The sequence below is a fragment of the Lagopus muta genome, chromosome 2, assembly GCF_023343835.1.
Source record: "Lagopus muta isolate bLagMut1 chromosome 2, bLagMut1 primary, whole genome shotgun sequence".
In the NCBI taxonomy this organism is placed as follows: Eukaryota; Metazoa; Chordata; class Aves; order Galliformes; family Phasianidae; genus Lagopus; species Lagopus muta.
The window spans coordinates 5,276,926-5,290,652 of NC_064434.1; the positions used below are offsets into that span (position 1 = coordinate 5,276,926).

At 44.0% G+C, this 13,727-nt stretch overlaps 1 protein-coding gene across 2 annotated transcripts in view; it reads left to right on the forward strand.

Moving 5' to 3' along the window:
- Positions 1-13,727, forward strand: part of ELP3 (elongator acetyltransferase complex subunit 3) — an 85,647-nt gene that overhangs the window by 37,645 nt on the left and 34,275 nt on the right. For both annotated transcript variants that reach the window (XM_048937362.1, XM_048937363.1), the window contains exon 10: positions 9,701-9,894. In XM_048937362.1, the coding sequence (XP_048793319.1) occupies positions 9,701-9,894 (194 nt within the window). The remainder of the gene's footprint in view (positions 1-9,700; positions 9,895-13,727) is intronic.

Sequence of the window (13,727 nt, forward strand, 5' to 3'; positions counted from 1 at the left end):
ATTGCACTGATATTTCTGTGGATAAAATACCCAGAGAAAGGCCCAGTGTGTGCCTGCTTCTGCAGATGGTCAAATTGTGTGCATAAAGCTTACTCTTCTTCTCAGTGTCTGTGTGGAAGCATCTTTCGTTTGCTTGCTGGGTGTGTTTGCAGCAGCTCTGGGTACGCTGCCTCTGAAACACACCAGGTTTTGCTCTTTGGTTATGTGCAAAACAAGGGAAAAATGAGAGGTAAAGCTGCAGCATTCTGTGTGAGGACGTGCAGGAGCAGAACCAGCTGAGTAGTACGACTGGGTTCTTCTCTTCTGCATCAGCTGGGGACACACATGTTACATGTATGTCCCAAACTGCCAAATGCAGAGGCTGAGGATTGCAACCACATTGCATTGCACTGCACACAAACAGCGTGTGCTGTTATACCTTTGTATGAATACGATCAGCTGCAAGTGTGTGGGGAAAAGCCACACTTATTATGGGTCTCAGATTGCTTCCTTTGTCTTTCTGAATTAGTATTTTGTCCACACACACAATTTCCTGCAGCGTGCTGGCCGTTAAAGTTATGATAATAACCACTGCTATCTTTATAATAGCTTCCCATTCAGAAAAAGCTTCCGCTAAATATGAAGGTGCAGATGAGACCTTTTTTCTACTCAAACTAAAAGATCATTTTGGCAATTAACAATCCCCCAACAACTGTGGATTGCGTAGGCTCACGCAGTTGCTCTGTCTGTGCAAGCGGTGGTTTTCAAGCCAGCATGCTGCAGTTGTTTTCTGGGGCTCTTTCGCTAAGGCCCCTTGCTGCTGAAGTCGATAACGAGCATATGTCTGGGAACATAAAGCCAAATGGAAAGGAATGCATAACACGATGTGTCTTGAGTAGGGAGTGCAGATTTTCCAGTCATTTGGGCAAACAGAGCATCGTTCAGTAAAATATGTATTTCAGCACAACTCGGCAGCAGCAAGCATACCACCAGGGTGGGTAAAGCATGAGGTCCCAGTTAAATCCTGAAGGATTCAGTTTTTTCTTTTCTCTGAAGCATACTGGAAAAACAGAATGGTTTTGCTGTGAACATTCTAACAGAGAGAACGTTTTGTAGGGCTGCGTGCGGTGGGAGAGAGCACATGGTTGTATTGATGCTTTTTATGGGAAGGAGAGTTCTAATGAAGGAGAATTAGATTGTCAAAAACACTGTAGAGTTGCTGGTCTCAATGGTTTTTCGGGTAGGAGACATTCTTTAAAGTGATCTGTGTTGCAAAACTTGTGTACTAATTTAAGACAATGAAAAATGCTTTATTTCCTGTACTTAGCCCTAGGGGAAAGCTGACCCTCCCAGAAACGTGAAGACCAGAGTCCTGTGCTTGGTAAAAGTGAAGGTGAAACTTCACAGCAAATTGATTGAGGTATTCTCATGGGTTTCTCCAAAACTGCGTAATAAATGGAGAGTCACTTGGAGCACCTGCAAGATGGAGCAGATGGGGCTGCTCGGTGTGCTGAGCACAATCTGGAGAGACCTGTCTGGTGTTCACGTAGGTACTGTGTTCAGGAGTCAAAGCCATGCTCCAAGGTCGTGCTGTTGACGCCCAAGGCATCTTCCAAATGTTAAATGTCTCTTTTATTATTGAGTTGTATTGCAGTGCCTGGGACTGTCATAGATGAGGATCATGCAGAGAGCGACTATCCAGCAGAGCGTTGGACAGGAGGCAACCTGTAGATCCAAACCAGGGATAAAAGTGACTGTGGGAGGTACAGGATGACAAGTCAGGTTCCTTGTTCACCTGGCAGCAGCAGTTCGTTGTGCTGTGTGTAGAATTAGGGTATTTATGATACTGAGGTTCACAGTGTTGGTATATAACTTACTGAAGACAACATCTCGTCTGTGGACTAAATGCTTCTGTAAATTAGTTTGTCTCCACTATCACTGCGATGTTGCACTCCAAGCAAGAGTCATTTGTTTCCATGTTTAATGTGATAATGCTTGCTTACTGATACTGAATGTGTGTCTGACTTGTGTTAGGCACTGCTGGAAAAGTTCCCTTTGAAATACCCAACCAATATGAGATAGGATATTAGGAAACGTTTCTTCTCAGGAAGAGCAGTGCTGCAGTGGCACAGCTGCCCAGGGAGGTGGTGGGGTCACCCGGAGGTGTTGCAGAGCCATGGGGATGTGGCACTGAGGGACATTGGCAGTGGGCACAGTGGGGTGGGCTGGGATTGGACTTGGGGATCTCAGAGGTCTTTTCCAACCTGAATGACTCTGTGTAGATTGTGTTTTTGAAGCTATCAGGGGAGGTGAAGGAATAAGAGCTTTCTGCACTCTGAAGGGTGAATTACAACATCTTTTATGGTGTTTTCTCTGGACGTTGGCTGGCACACCCACTTTTCTGATTTGGAACTCAAAGTCTATGTATGATGTTACAGAACAACCTCAGATAGGCATGCAGGTTATTCTTTTCAGTGGCAACTAAAATGTACATTCAACCTGAGCTATTGTGATAGTTCAGAGTGAGATATCAGGGTCCTCTGTGATGTGCTGCTGATAAAATTCTTTAATATTGTGAGCCTGTACCTGTAGGAATTCAAAGACTAGCAAAATGAATGTGCAAGAAATTTGCTACTGTACTGCAATGTGCTTTTTTCTTCGGGTGCTAATATGTACCATTCTTGAAGAAATTGGCAGACAGGAGAGCTAAGGAAGGTGTTAGTCATAGTCACAGGACTGACCTTTTGTAGCAGATACGTTGGGCGTTACGACACTGTTTTCTTGGCTTAGCAGTTCCCAAAAATCATATTTTACATACGATATGGTGAAATTTGACAGCTTGAATATGTCAGGAACAGAAAAAGATTTTATTACATAGCTGTCAATAGGCAGGAAAATTATAACAATCAACAGGAAAATGGTTTTTGTTCTTTTCATTACAGAATGCTTTACAGCTGCCCTCCGGAGAGCTGAAAGTCAGGATCATCAGCTTTAGAACCTTTAGATGTGGCCCCACGGCCACATCTGTAGGTTTTGTCATGGCGCGGACATCAAGGGCAAGTGACGTGGTTTCATTCAGCTTTTGGCCTGTCTCCCTTTGAATCAGTTTTATAGGGATTCATTATCGTATTTATCTGCATTTATGTGTATGTCAGTGTACATGGTTGAGGGGAGATTAATTAAAAATGTTGCCACGTGGTGCTGTGTTTGCATCAGGCATCACTGATGCAACAAGAGGGCTTGCTAGTTGCAGCATGGAGTCAAGCCCCTGAGGAACTGTTTGATGTCCATTCTCTCGTCCATTCTCTCTGAGGATGTACCTGTACCTCACAGGTCTCACATTTCCTTCTGGAGATATTCAAAACCTGCCTGGATGTTTTCCTGTGCAACCTGTAGGGAATCTGTTTTCACAGAAGGTTGGACTGGGGGCATCTCCAGACATCCCTTCCAACCTCTGCTGTTCCGTGGTTCTGTGATTCGGCACGTGTAATTTCTGCATGCCATCTTTATATAAACCCAAGGCAAGTTTGGAAATTCCCAAGGTTATATTAGAAAAATATTTCAATTGTATTTTAATTATATGTATTTAAGATAAGTGTCTGTTAAAGATACCGTGAAGTGTGGGTGTGCACAGTCAGCAGAACAAGCTCCAACTTGCCATAGGTGAAATACTAGAGCATTTGCTTTTCTCTTTTGAAGCAGACTGATCTGCCTTATTGGTACCGTATGTTTTGCATTGTCTTTGTGTCCACATAGGCTTGGCTGATTTAGCACAGAAGGTATGTGCAGAGTTATGGCATGATTGGGGCTGGAGGCACCTTTCTGTCCCTCTAGACCCCCCTAGCCTCAGCAGTGCCACCCAGAGCAGGGTGCCCAGCAGCACGGCCAGGGGCTGTGGGAGATTCCCCCAGGAGGAGCCCCCACAGCTCTCTGATCCCTGTGCCAGGGCTCTGACATCCACCCAGCACAGCAGTGCTGCTGATGGCTCCAGGTTGTGCCCTGAGCCCAGCTCTGTCCCTTTGCGCCTCCTGTAGGGATTTATGGCCATGGTGGGATTCCTGCTTCAGGCTGAGCAGACCCAGCTTTCTCAGCTCTCCTCTCAGCAGAGCTGCTCCAGAATACCTATAACTTTCTTAGCAGCAATGGCGGATGTTGATGGTATGGCAGCAGGGACTGAACTTTCCCATCAGAACTCCTTTAAGTCTTGTTGCTGTGTGACAGGTGACAGCAGAGAGGCAATCTGACAGTATGGCATCTGACATGGAAGTATGTATGGAGCAAAGGCGTGGAATCGAATTCTTCCATGGCAAAAAAATTGCACCCACTGGCATATATCGACACTCGTGAACATTTATGGAGACCAAACAGTTGATGTGAGCACAGTCACATGAAATACACCATGTGTATTTCAACAGTTATGACAATGATGTGAAGTGATGAAGCCATGCTCTGGACAGTCATGTGCAGATAGTGTCGTTTTGACAAACATGGTGAAAATCTGTTAATCACTGGCAAAAAACAGAGCTAATGGTGGTGACCGTGTTGAAAAATAGCATATTGTAGATGAGAATTTGCTCTATCAAATGATGTTATTGTGCTCTTTGTGTCAGTTGTAGTTTCCACAGAAATAAATAGGAGGCATTACTTTCAGAGCAACCAACTTACATAATAGCAGCCTATTCCAGCGTGCAGTAAAAAGGCACTGCTTGGTCTCTACTTCTCGGTCAGTAGGCCATTATAAGTGTCAGTGAATGCAGATCCTATCATTACGTTTTAATTAGACCAGCATTTACAAGAGAGAGGGGAAAATGCAAATCTCAAGTTAAAACGAAGCCACATTTTTGAGCCACGAGCTTCTATTAATGCATATAATTAAACTACTAAGTGATTGTTCGCTCCCTGTAGAGTTGGAAGTGTCACTCAACGCAGTAGCTTTCAAGTGTTACCACTATTCATAGTTATAAATAATACAGCTGGTGGAGATAAGGAGTGCTGTAATATGGAGAGTGAAGATAATGTTCATCTTAATGCAGACGGGCGTGAATTTAATCATCTGCTTAATACAGGGACTATGCTAAAGGAACAATCTCAAATGTGTTTATGGAATTAGTCTGAGAGGCACGTGATTTCTAGTGGGCAGTCATTAAAAAATAGGTTTTGGTGACCTTTATTTTTAACAAATCCTGACTTTTTTTCTGAATCGCTTAACAAAAATTGCTTCACTCATCCTGTATCCTATCTCCTACTACAGTTGAACGTCTTGAGAGCAGGAAGATTAAAGGTGGCAACTGAATGTTTTGTAAGAAGGTGAAATGCAATCCCGTAAAGAAAAGGAACATTATGTTTTCGGACCAAGGGGAAGAACTGCGGCTTTTGGGTCTTTTCAGATGAACGTTTCTAATTTCCCTGTGCTCAGCGCGATACAATCAGATCAAAACACCAAGATGCTGTCTTTTAATATTGGCTGCTGTGTGCTATGACCAAACTTGAAAATGAGACCGAACCACTGCGTGGTCTGATTATGGTTCCAAATTGTTTGACCTTTCTGTTGCCGCTGTGAACAGATACATGATGGAATGACAGGTCTGTAATTTTAAAAGCTTGCTGCAAATGCGTTTGGAAGTGAAATATTTGAGCACAGGTCTTCATCTCCTTATCCCATCTCATATTCTGAGCTATTCTGGGGCTCAGGTTAGCATTACATTGACTTTACTTTTTAATGTCAGCGGTGCTGGACAACAATTACAGCGTGTGCAATTTTTGATGCTCAAAGCAATTGATGGCAGTTGAACAAAAGAATTCCATCGTGCTTTGATATGTGTGCCTTGATGGAAAAATCAGTGGCTTCTTGGCATCTAAATGACTAACTTTACACTCATTGGGCCCTGATTACTCATAGTGGCAGGGAGTTTATGAGGTGCTGGATGAATGGATCCTACAGATGCCGTTAGCTTTAATAACAGGGAACTTTTTTCAACAAAGGTGTGTGCTAGTAAAATCAATTACCGTTCTCATAAAACATGTTAGCAGCTCACTTGTATAACCTTGTAGGCTGAATGTGTGCTGATGGGTTCTTATTAAGATTCATTGTTTGTAATTCGTAGAGCAGCTGTTCCTACCAGGAAAGTACGTTTAATGGAGCTCAGGTGAAGCACAAAAACATCTGAATTCTGCTTACATTATTTGTTGAGGAAGAGTGCTTAACTTTCCTCTAACACTGCATAAATAGGGCAATGTTACAAGGGATGTTATTTTAGGGTATGAAAACATCTACGTTTGTGCACCTCCAGGTTTAAAAGTTTTGGCTGATCTTAATTTCTATATGCATACATTTCTGAAAACACAGTGATAATCCCTCCCATCCTGTCTTTGCACACACATTTTAAATTTGACTCTAGCATCCATCTTCATTATAGGAGAAGTGTTAAGTGCTCCTTGGCTTAGTCTTTAGCTAGAGGGGAGAAAACGTGAAGTTCAGAGAAAATGAGTTCAGTGGCTTTGAAGCTGTTTGTGTTTCCATTTGGAATATTCAAGTGAGAGCGCTCTGCCACGTCCCCAAGTGGTTGGAAAAGACTGGAAATAGACAGGGCTCCTTTCTCCCCAGGTCTTCTTTAACCTCTTGCATCACAGTGCGTTAGCAGATGTGGATCAAGTCATGATTGTGTGCTTGCTGGGTCTGATGGAAGCCCTCCTCTGGACTCCAGAGGTCTTTGGATGGCAATCTCTGGAACAAATTTTGTCTGAGGGTTTTAAGATATTATAGCTGGAAGCTGTTCTGAGCACTTCTATGTGTTCAGTTGAAGACACTTTTTAGGGTGTGTAATTAAAATAAAGGAAAGGCTACAGTTACTAGTAAAGCTTTGAATGTGTTGGCATTTTATAGTTCCTTTGTTTCATGGGAGACTTAATCAGAACTGTTTACAAATGGGAAAAGGTGAAGTCTTTAAATGTTGGGATTTACAGAAACCTATTAAAGTTTACCACTGAAAAAAAGGGTTTTAGGAAGGAAGGAGACACTGCTTTGCTGTGTTTTCGAGATTATTTCATAAGTTCAACTTGATGAATACATTGAGAAATAGTTTAAGAAATAAATATGGAATACTGTCACTATTTTAATGTCAATGTTACTGAAATACAAAGTAGCATTATCAGCTCACATAATGCATTGACATAAAATAAGCAGTATGTAGGAAGTGGCAAAATTCATGCTGTGATTGGAAACCTTAACTTTGACCTTGCTGGGTGATTTTAACTTCAGCTTTGTGTTGGTGCGTTTGCCTTTAATCTGCAATGTAAATCAGCGACTGTTTTAAATATTCTGACTGGTGAATCACAGATGCTTTTGCATTCAGTTCAGTGTTGTTGCAAATAATAATGCACAGCCTCACTGGAAGCTTTTTTCCTTGCTGGAGTGGCGTATTTACCTTCCCGTGGCTCATTGTGGAAGCATCATTGCCTTCTTACTGTAATGTCTTGCTCTTCTTCAGTGCTGCTTGGCCACATTACTCCTCTCATTAGAGCAGTCACTCTGTACAAGATTGTCTCATTCGTTCTGTCACAGTTGCTTTCTTTTATGCTAGAGCACCTCTAACCACCCACAGAAATCCATCCTTTTGGATTCACAGAATTGTACAGTGGCTTGGGTTGCAAGGGACTTGAAGATCATCCAATTCCAAGCCCCCTCCATGGGCAGGGTTGTGACCCACTAAATCAGGCCCCAGCTCAGGCTGCTCAGATGGGAATGGATGGCCGCCTTCTCAGCCAGCAATATCCACCTGTAACCTTGAGCTGACCCCTCAGGGCCAAGGGGCCACTTTGGAGGAGTGCATTAAGCGGACATGCTGTTGTCATCATGAGCACAGATTTTGTTTCTGACATCGCCTCTGTTGCTCAATAGGCTGCTCTGTCAGCCCTGGCCATTGCTAAAACAAGAGTAAAGCTCTGCCCAAAACACATGCTGGCTCTCTCAGGTTGGGCAGGTGAGTCATCCTGGCTGGGAGCTGCAGATGGCAGGGCGGGGGGAAGCCCAGTGCCCCCAGTGCATCGTCTGTGTCAGAGATGATGACAGATTGACAGGGCTGGCCAGATGATTTGCCTGCTCACCACCAGGAAATGGTGTAAGAACGTGCTTACAAGAAAGAGGAGTGTTATACAGAGTGCACAAAGAGTTGTGGCAAAAGGTGCACTCCAGCCTTTTAACCTCTATGATACCCACACGTGCTCCAGGGTGAGCACTGTAGCGCAGGGGTCTGCACTCGTCTGCTTCTGTCAGCCTTTGGCTCCCACCTTGGATACTTTTGGAGGAGAAAGGCAGGATTTGACAGCTCTATAATTTTGTGACAGCAGTGTGGGCTCATCCCATGTTCCCCAGCTTGTTTATTTCTGGAGCTGATGCCTTGGTGGTGCCCATGTGTCTGTCTGGGTGTGTACCAATGGCTAAGGCTGCTGATGGCATTTGCTTCCAGCATCAGGGCTTTACTCCCATCAGCAGCAGGAAACCTTCCAAAGTCTCCAGGTTGGGCTGGGGCACTGCCCCACTGTGATGGGGCTCTGGAGCTGAGTGGCAGTCAACACCAAGACTAGCACAGGGCAGTACAGCCAGCTGTCAGCTCAGCTTAAAGAACTTGAATTTCCTTTTGTTACAGTAAGAACACTGTGCTATAGAGGGATCGAGCTGTAGATTTCAAATGTGCAGTAGTCTAATCCAGTGCTTGTAGCTGCTGTTAGAAAGGGCCATGCCATCTCTTAAGGCTGCTTAATGCTTGGTTCAGAATTCCTTGCCTGTTGTTGGAGGGTGGATGGTGATAGGACAAGGGGGAATGGTTTTAAACTGAGACAGGGGAGGTTTAGGTTGGATCTTAGGAGGAAGTTTTTCCCCCAGAGGGTGGTGAGGCACTGGCACAGGTTGCCCAAGGAGGCTGTGGATGCCCCATCCCTGCAGGCATTCAAGGCCAGGCTGGATGTGGCTCTGGGCAGCCTGGGCTGCTGGTTGGTGACCTGCACACAGCAGGGGATTGGAACTGGATGAGCACTGTGCTCCTTTGCAACCTAGGCGATTCTATGATTGTCTTTTCTTTTTATTATTGTTATTATTGCCATTTTTAAGTGATTTTAATTGCTGTTACTGAGGTTTAATTTGAAAAAAAGCCCACAGCACTTGCTTTGGAGTGTAAGCTAGCGTTGTTCAGTTTGCATCTTTATGCTGGAATTTGGTCATAGGCGTTAGCAGGAGATACAGTTTGTCCTCCTATTCTCTGGGATTGTTCAGAACATCATTGTAGAATAAATCTGTTTTTCTTCATTGCTATTCAAATGATGTGTCCCAGACACATTGATTAATCTGTAAATGTGGCCTGCTGAGATTGAAGATAAGTACGCTCATTGCTATTGTTCTAATTCTGAGCAGAGTCTGTTACAATAAATGGAGCAGTATCTATTGAATTCATGCTGAAAGGTAGCAGTGAAGCAAAGACTTGATTCATTGCATTATCATGTGGATTTTTTCCTTTAGCGACTTTTGCTTTAAATCTATGGTATACTTTTATTTCTAAAAACGCTGGAAACTGTTAAATGCTGGGAATTCAGTGCAAGTCTGTCATCCCTCAGTCACACACTTACAACCGTGTTCTGCAGAGCCTGTCGTGAAATTTGCTGGGGCACCGAAGCCCCAGGAAATGTCGTTTGCTTCTCTCTGACTCACACTTTCCTTCCACGTTTGCAGGAGTTCTTTGAGAACCCAGCTTTTCGCCCTGATGGCATGAAGCTCTACCCAACGCTGGTGATCCGCGGCACCGGGCTGTACGAGCTCTGGAAGACGGGCAGATACAAGAGCTACCCCCCTAGCACCCTTGTTGATCTCGTGGCCAGAATCCTGGCTCTGGTCCCACCGTGGACGCGTGTGTACCGTGTTCAGAGGTAATTTTCTGTGGTGGGCTTTGTGTATTGATTTATTGCACTTGGAGGGATTCTGACTTTAATTACAGCAAGATCTGACTCAGCCTGTTAGTATTTTTCAGTCGTAATCGTTAATGCACTAAAGATTTTTAAACTGCTTCCTATCTATTCAGAATGGGAAAGGCCATATAGAATGAGAAGCTGTTTAAACTGAACTGCCTCTCTAATGCACCCATAAACTTCAAGATTTCTGGAGGCCCCATTTTCACTGCCAGTCAGATGAGCATAGGATGTGGCACACGTAGTACTCTAATGATAGTGATGGATAATTGCCTCTTGGCTGTGGGCGAAGTTTCCTATATTTATTACAGGAGCTACAAGACATTTCATTTTTTTTTGGCTCTAAAGACTTCCTGTCTCTCCCCATGGGTGTTGCAGGGTTTTCATAAGTATATTACAATGGTGCTGTTATTTCCATTCAGAAGCCTCGCTTCCCGAGGCAATAGGTGCTACTTGTCCTAGCGCTGTGTTTTCAGTGTGGGGCCCTTCTTGGATTATTTTTCTTCTGTTACATCATACGTGTCTAATATTAGGAAGGGAGGCTATAGAGTACTTAACCTGGTTCTGCATGTGCAAACAGTGCTCTGCTGGCTTACAGCTATATGAGCTGCAGGCAGTGCCAGTGCCTGGCTCTTTTTGTATCAAAACCATAGAACAGTTTGAATTGGAAGGGTCCCTTAAAGGCCACCTGGTCTCACTCTCTTGCAGTGAACAGGAGCACCCACAGATCCACCAGTTGCTCAGAGCCCCATCCTGCCTGACCTTGGGTGTCTCCAGGGATGGGGCATCCACTGCTATCTGGGCAGCCAGAGGAGGAAGTTTCTGGTGTCTTGGTCTGTGATATAAATAAGCCACTGTTGACCGCAGCTTGGAAAAGCATTCTTTTAGGATGCCTTTTTATATTAATGCAGACAGACTTTCATAGGACCTTATCTGAAATAATCCCCATCTTCAAGAAAATGAACTGCAGGGGCACGTCAGTTCTTTGTCTGAAGGACAGATGCAAACAGAAAATCTCTGCAAACCTATAAGAGAAGGAAAATATCACTATAAGAAATGGGAAAATTGATTTGAGCACAGAACAAAATAGGAAATAGCAAGGCAGGGAGCTGGGAATTTCCTGTCAACCAAAGGAATGAGATTCTGGAGCAGCTTTGCAAAGTTACCAAAGAGGAATAGGAGAAAGTATGAATGTAGCAAAGCTTGATTGGGTTGATAAGCATGGTGGTGAATCCAGCAGTCTATTAACAGAGACGTGGATGAAACTAGTGGCTGCAGCCAATCTCTAAAGGATGTGGTACTAATGAAGAAGGCAAAACATGTCTTATAGGAAACATCTACTTGTTGTTGCCTCAGGCTTTTCATGTCAGTCACAGAGGCATTATTAAAGACAAACTTCTGTCTTTTTTCTCTCTGCATGTCTGTCTTCCTCTCCCTGGTGGATTCCGGCATAGACAGAGTGTCCCATTTGTTCCTGATGCTGTTACCATAGCGCGTGTCTGAAACAAATGGCTTTGTTCTTAGAGGGCTGCAGGAGTTTGCTGCCTAGCAGATCTTCCTGTGAAGAACACAGGCCTGGAAGAGTGTCTGCTTGGCACACTGGTTTCCTTGGGCTTGACGGTGGGTCTCTCCAGTCACCAGCAGCAGCCTCCATCCAGCTGTCATCCAGCTGTCAGTTGTTACGCTCCAGCAGAATAACTGTTTCCTTGCTGACTGGCTCATGTTATCTGAAACTTGTTCTTGAGGATTACAGATCTGTACACCTCCAGTGCAAAGTCCAAAATCTATTACTTTGATCTAAATTGCTTTCAGGGTCGTTGTGTGGCTCTGCAGCACAGTAACGAACAAAGCCAGATTTCTGAAATGTTTGTGACCTCTTCGCAGCACTGCTTTGCTGAGGGCTGTGATAGGATGAAGGGGAATGGTTTTAAACTAAAAGAGAGGAGATTTAGATTGGTTGTTAAGGGGAAATGTTTCACTCAGAGGGCAGTAAGGTCCTGCCATTGCTGCCCAGAGAGGCTGGGGATGCTTCATCCCTGCAGGTGCTCAAGGCCAGGTTGGATGGGGACCTGGGCAGCCTGAGCTAGTGATTGGCAACCCTGCTCACAGCAGGGGGTTGGATCTAGGTCATCTTTGAGGTCCCTTCCAACCCAAAGCTTCCTATGATTCTATGAAAACACTGTGGAATTCCTTCTGTTTCATTAAACCAAATTAAAGGGGTAGCATACTCAGTGCTAATGGCTGGTTGGAGGGGAATGTTTCTTCGTGGCTGCTTCGTAACTGTTGGAGATGCTTAATACTGTATTTGTCCTGAATGTTTGTGAAGCTAATGTTTGTTCTGTGCTCAAATCAATTGGCACCTAAGTCCTTTGTGTGGAGAGGTGTGAAATGACAGCAGCAGTTACCACATCTTGAGATATTTCCTTTAGTGAATCTGGGTGTTTTATGTGGATGTTATTTTCACCGGACCAGTGGGGGCATGTAGGTATGAAAAAATAAAATACTTAACTGAGATCCTACAACAAGTCATGGCTTAGAATAGTAAAAATATCCCTGTTCATTGCAGGGGAGTTGGACAAGATGACTTTTAAAGATCTCTTCCAACTCAAATGGCTCTATGATTAAAAAGGGACTTGGACTCCCACCGTCTGTTCTAATCAGCTGGTTAACAAGTGTCCTAAGTGATGCAGAATATTAGAAAAACAGAAGGTGAGATAGGCCTCATTGAGGCTTCTGGCAAATGGAACACTAATGTTAATAGGGTCAGGGTGTAATCCCCCATATCCCTCAGTTTGTTTAGCATTTGAACGAGTCCTGAAACTGCTAGGACAACAGTTTGGTGTCTGTTCAAAACAGGCTGTTATGTGTGTGCTAATGATGCACCCAGGGTATTTATTTAAATGCCCTACCCTGATTTGAATTGGCGACAGAAAACCTCTTTCTTGCTTACTTTTCCTTAAAAAGCTTATTTTTCACATTCATATTTTAATCTGGCTTGCTCCCTAGCAGGCAGATGAGAGATGCTCAAGTTACCCTATCTTGTAATCTTTCATTTATTTACGGTAGATTATTTACTCTTTCATATGCCACTCCGGATTTAGCTAAAGACTTGGTTCTAGAAGATGTCAGGGCATTTTATCTGTGTCCCTCCAGGGGAGATGCATACAGTCTGACTTCTTGGAGTCGTTCCATAATTAGAAGAAAGGCGTTTTAGTTAGATTATCATTGTAGATCTAACATGCCCTGATGAAAATGCTGTTCTCCTCTTGTGTGTCCTTTAGTCACAATGTGAAGTGCTCATTTCCTCTAATTGAAGCTCTTTGAAGTATGTTGTGTTGGCTCTGTGGTTTTGTATTTACTCAAAGAAACTCACTGAGTAAATGAACTGGTTAGCTAATTGTATTTTGCCTCAGCTTTTGGCACAGGAGTGTAAGAGGTGAGAAATGTGTCGTGTTGCTTCATAAGAAGAATATAGCAAGGAAAATAGGATGGGGAAGTAGAACCCAAGACCCCTGGGCTCAGCCTCATGCTGGACAAAATTGTACTGAAATCGAAGTGTGATGCTGCCCAAGGGAGGTGGTGGGGTCACCATCCCCAGAACTGTGGGGATGTGGCACTGAGGGACGTGGTGGGCAGTGGGCATGGTGGGGGGCTGGGTTGTTGTTGGACTTGGGGATCTCAGAGGTCTTTTCCAACCGTCATGGGTGCATGGTCCTATGCTGAAATGAGAGGAGATCCCTGGAGTCTGAAGCACTTTGTTGGCATTCTTGATGGTATTGGAAAATTTTCCTTTT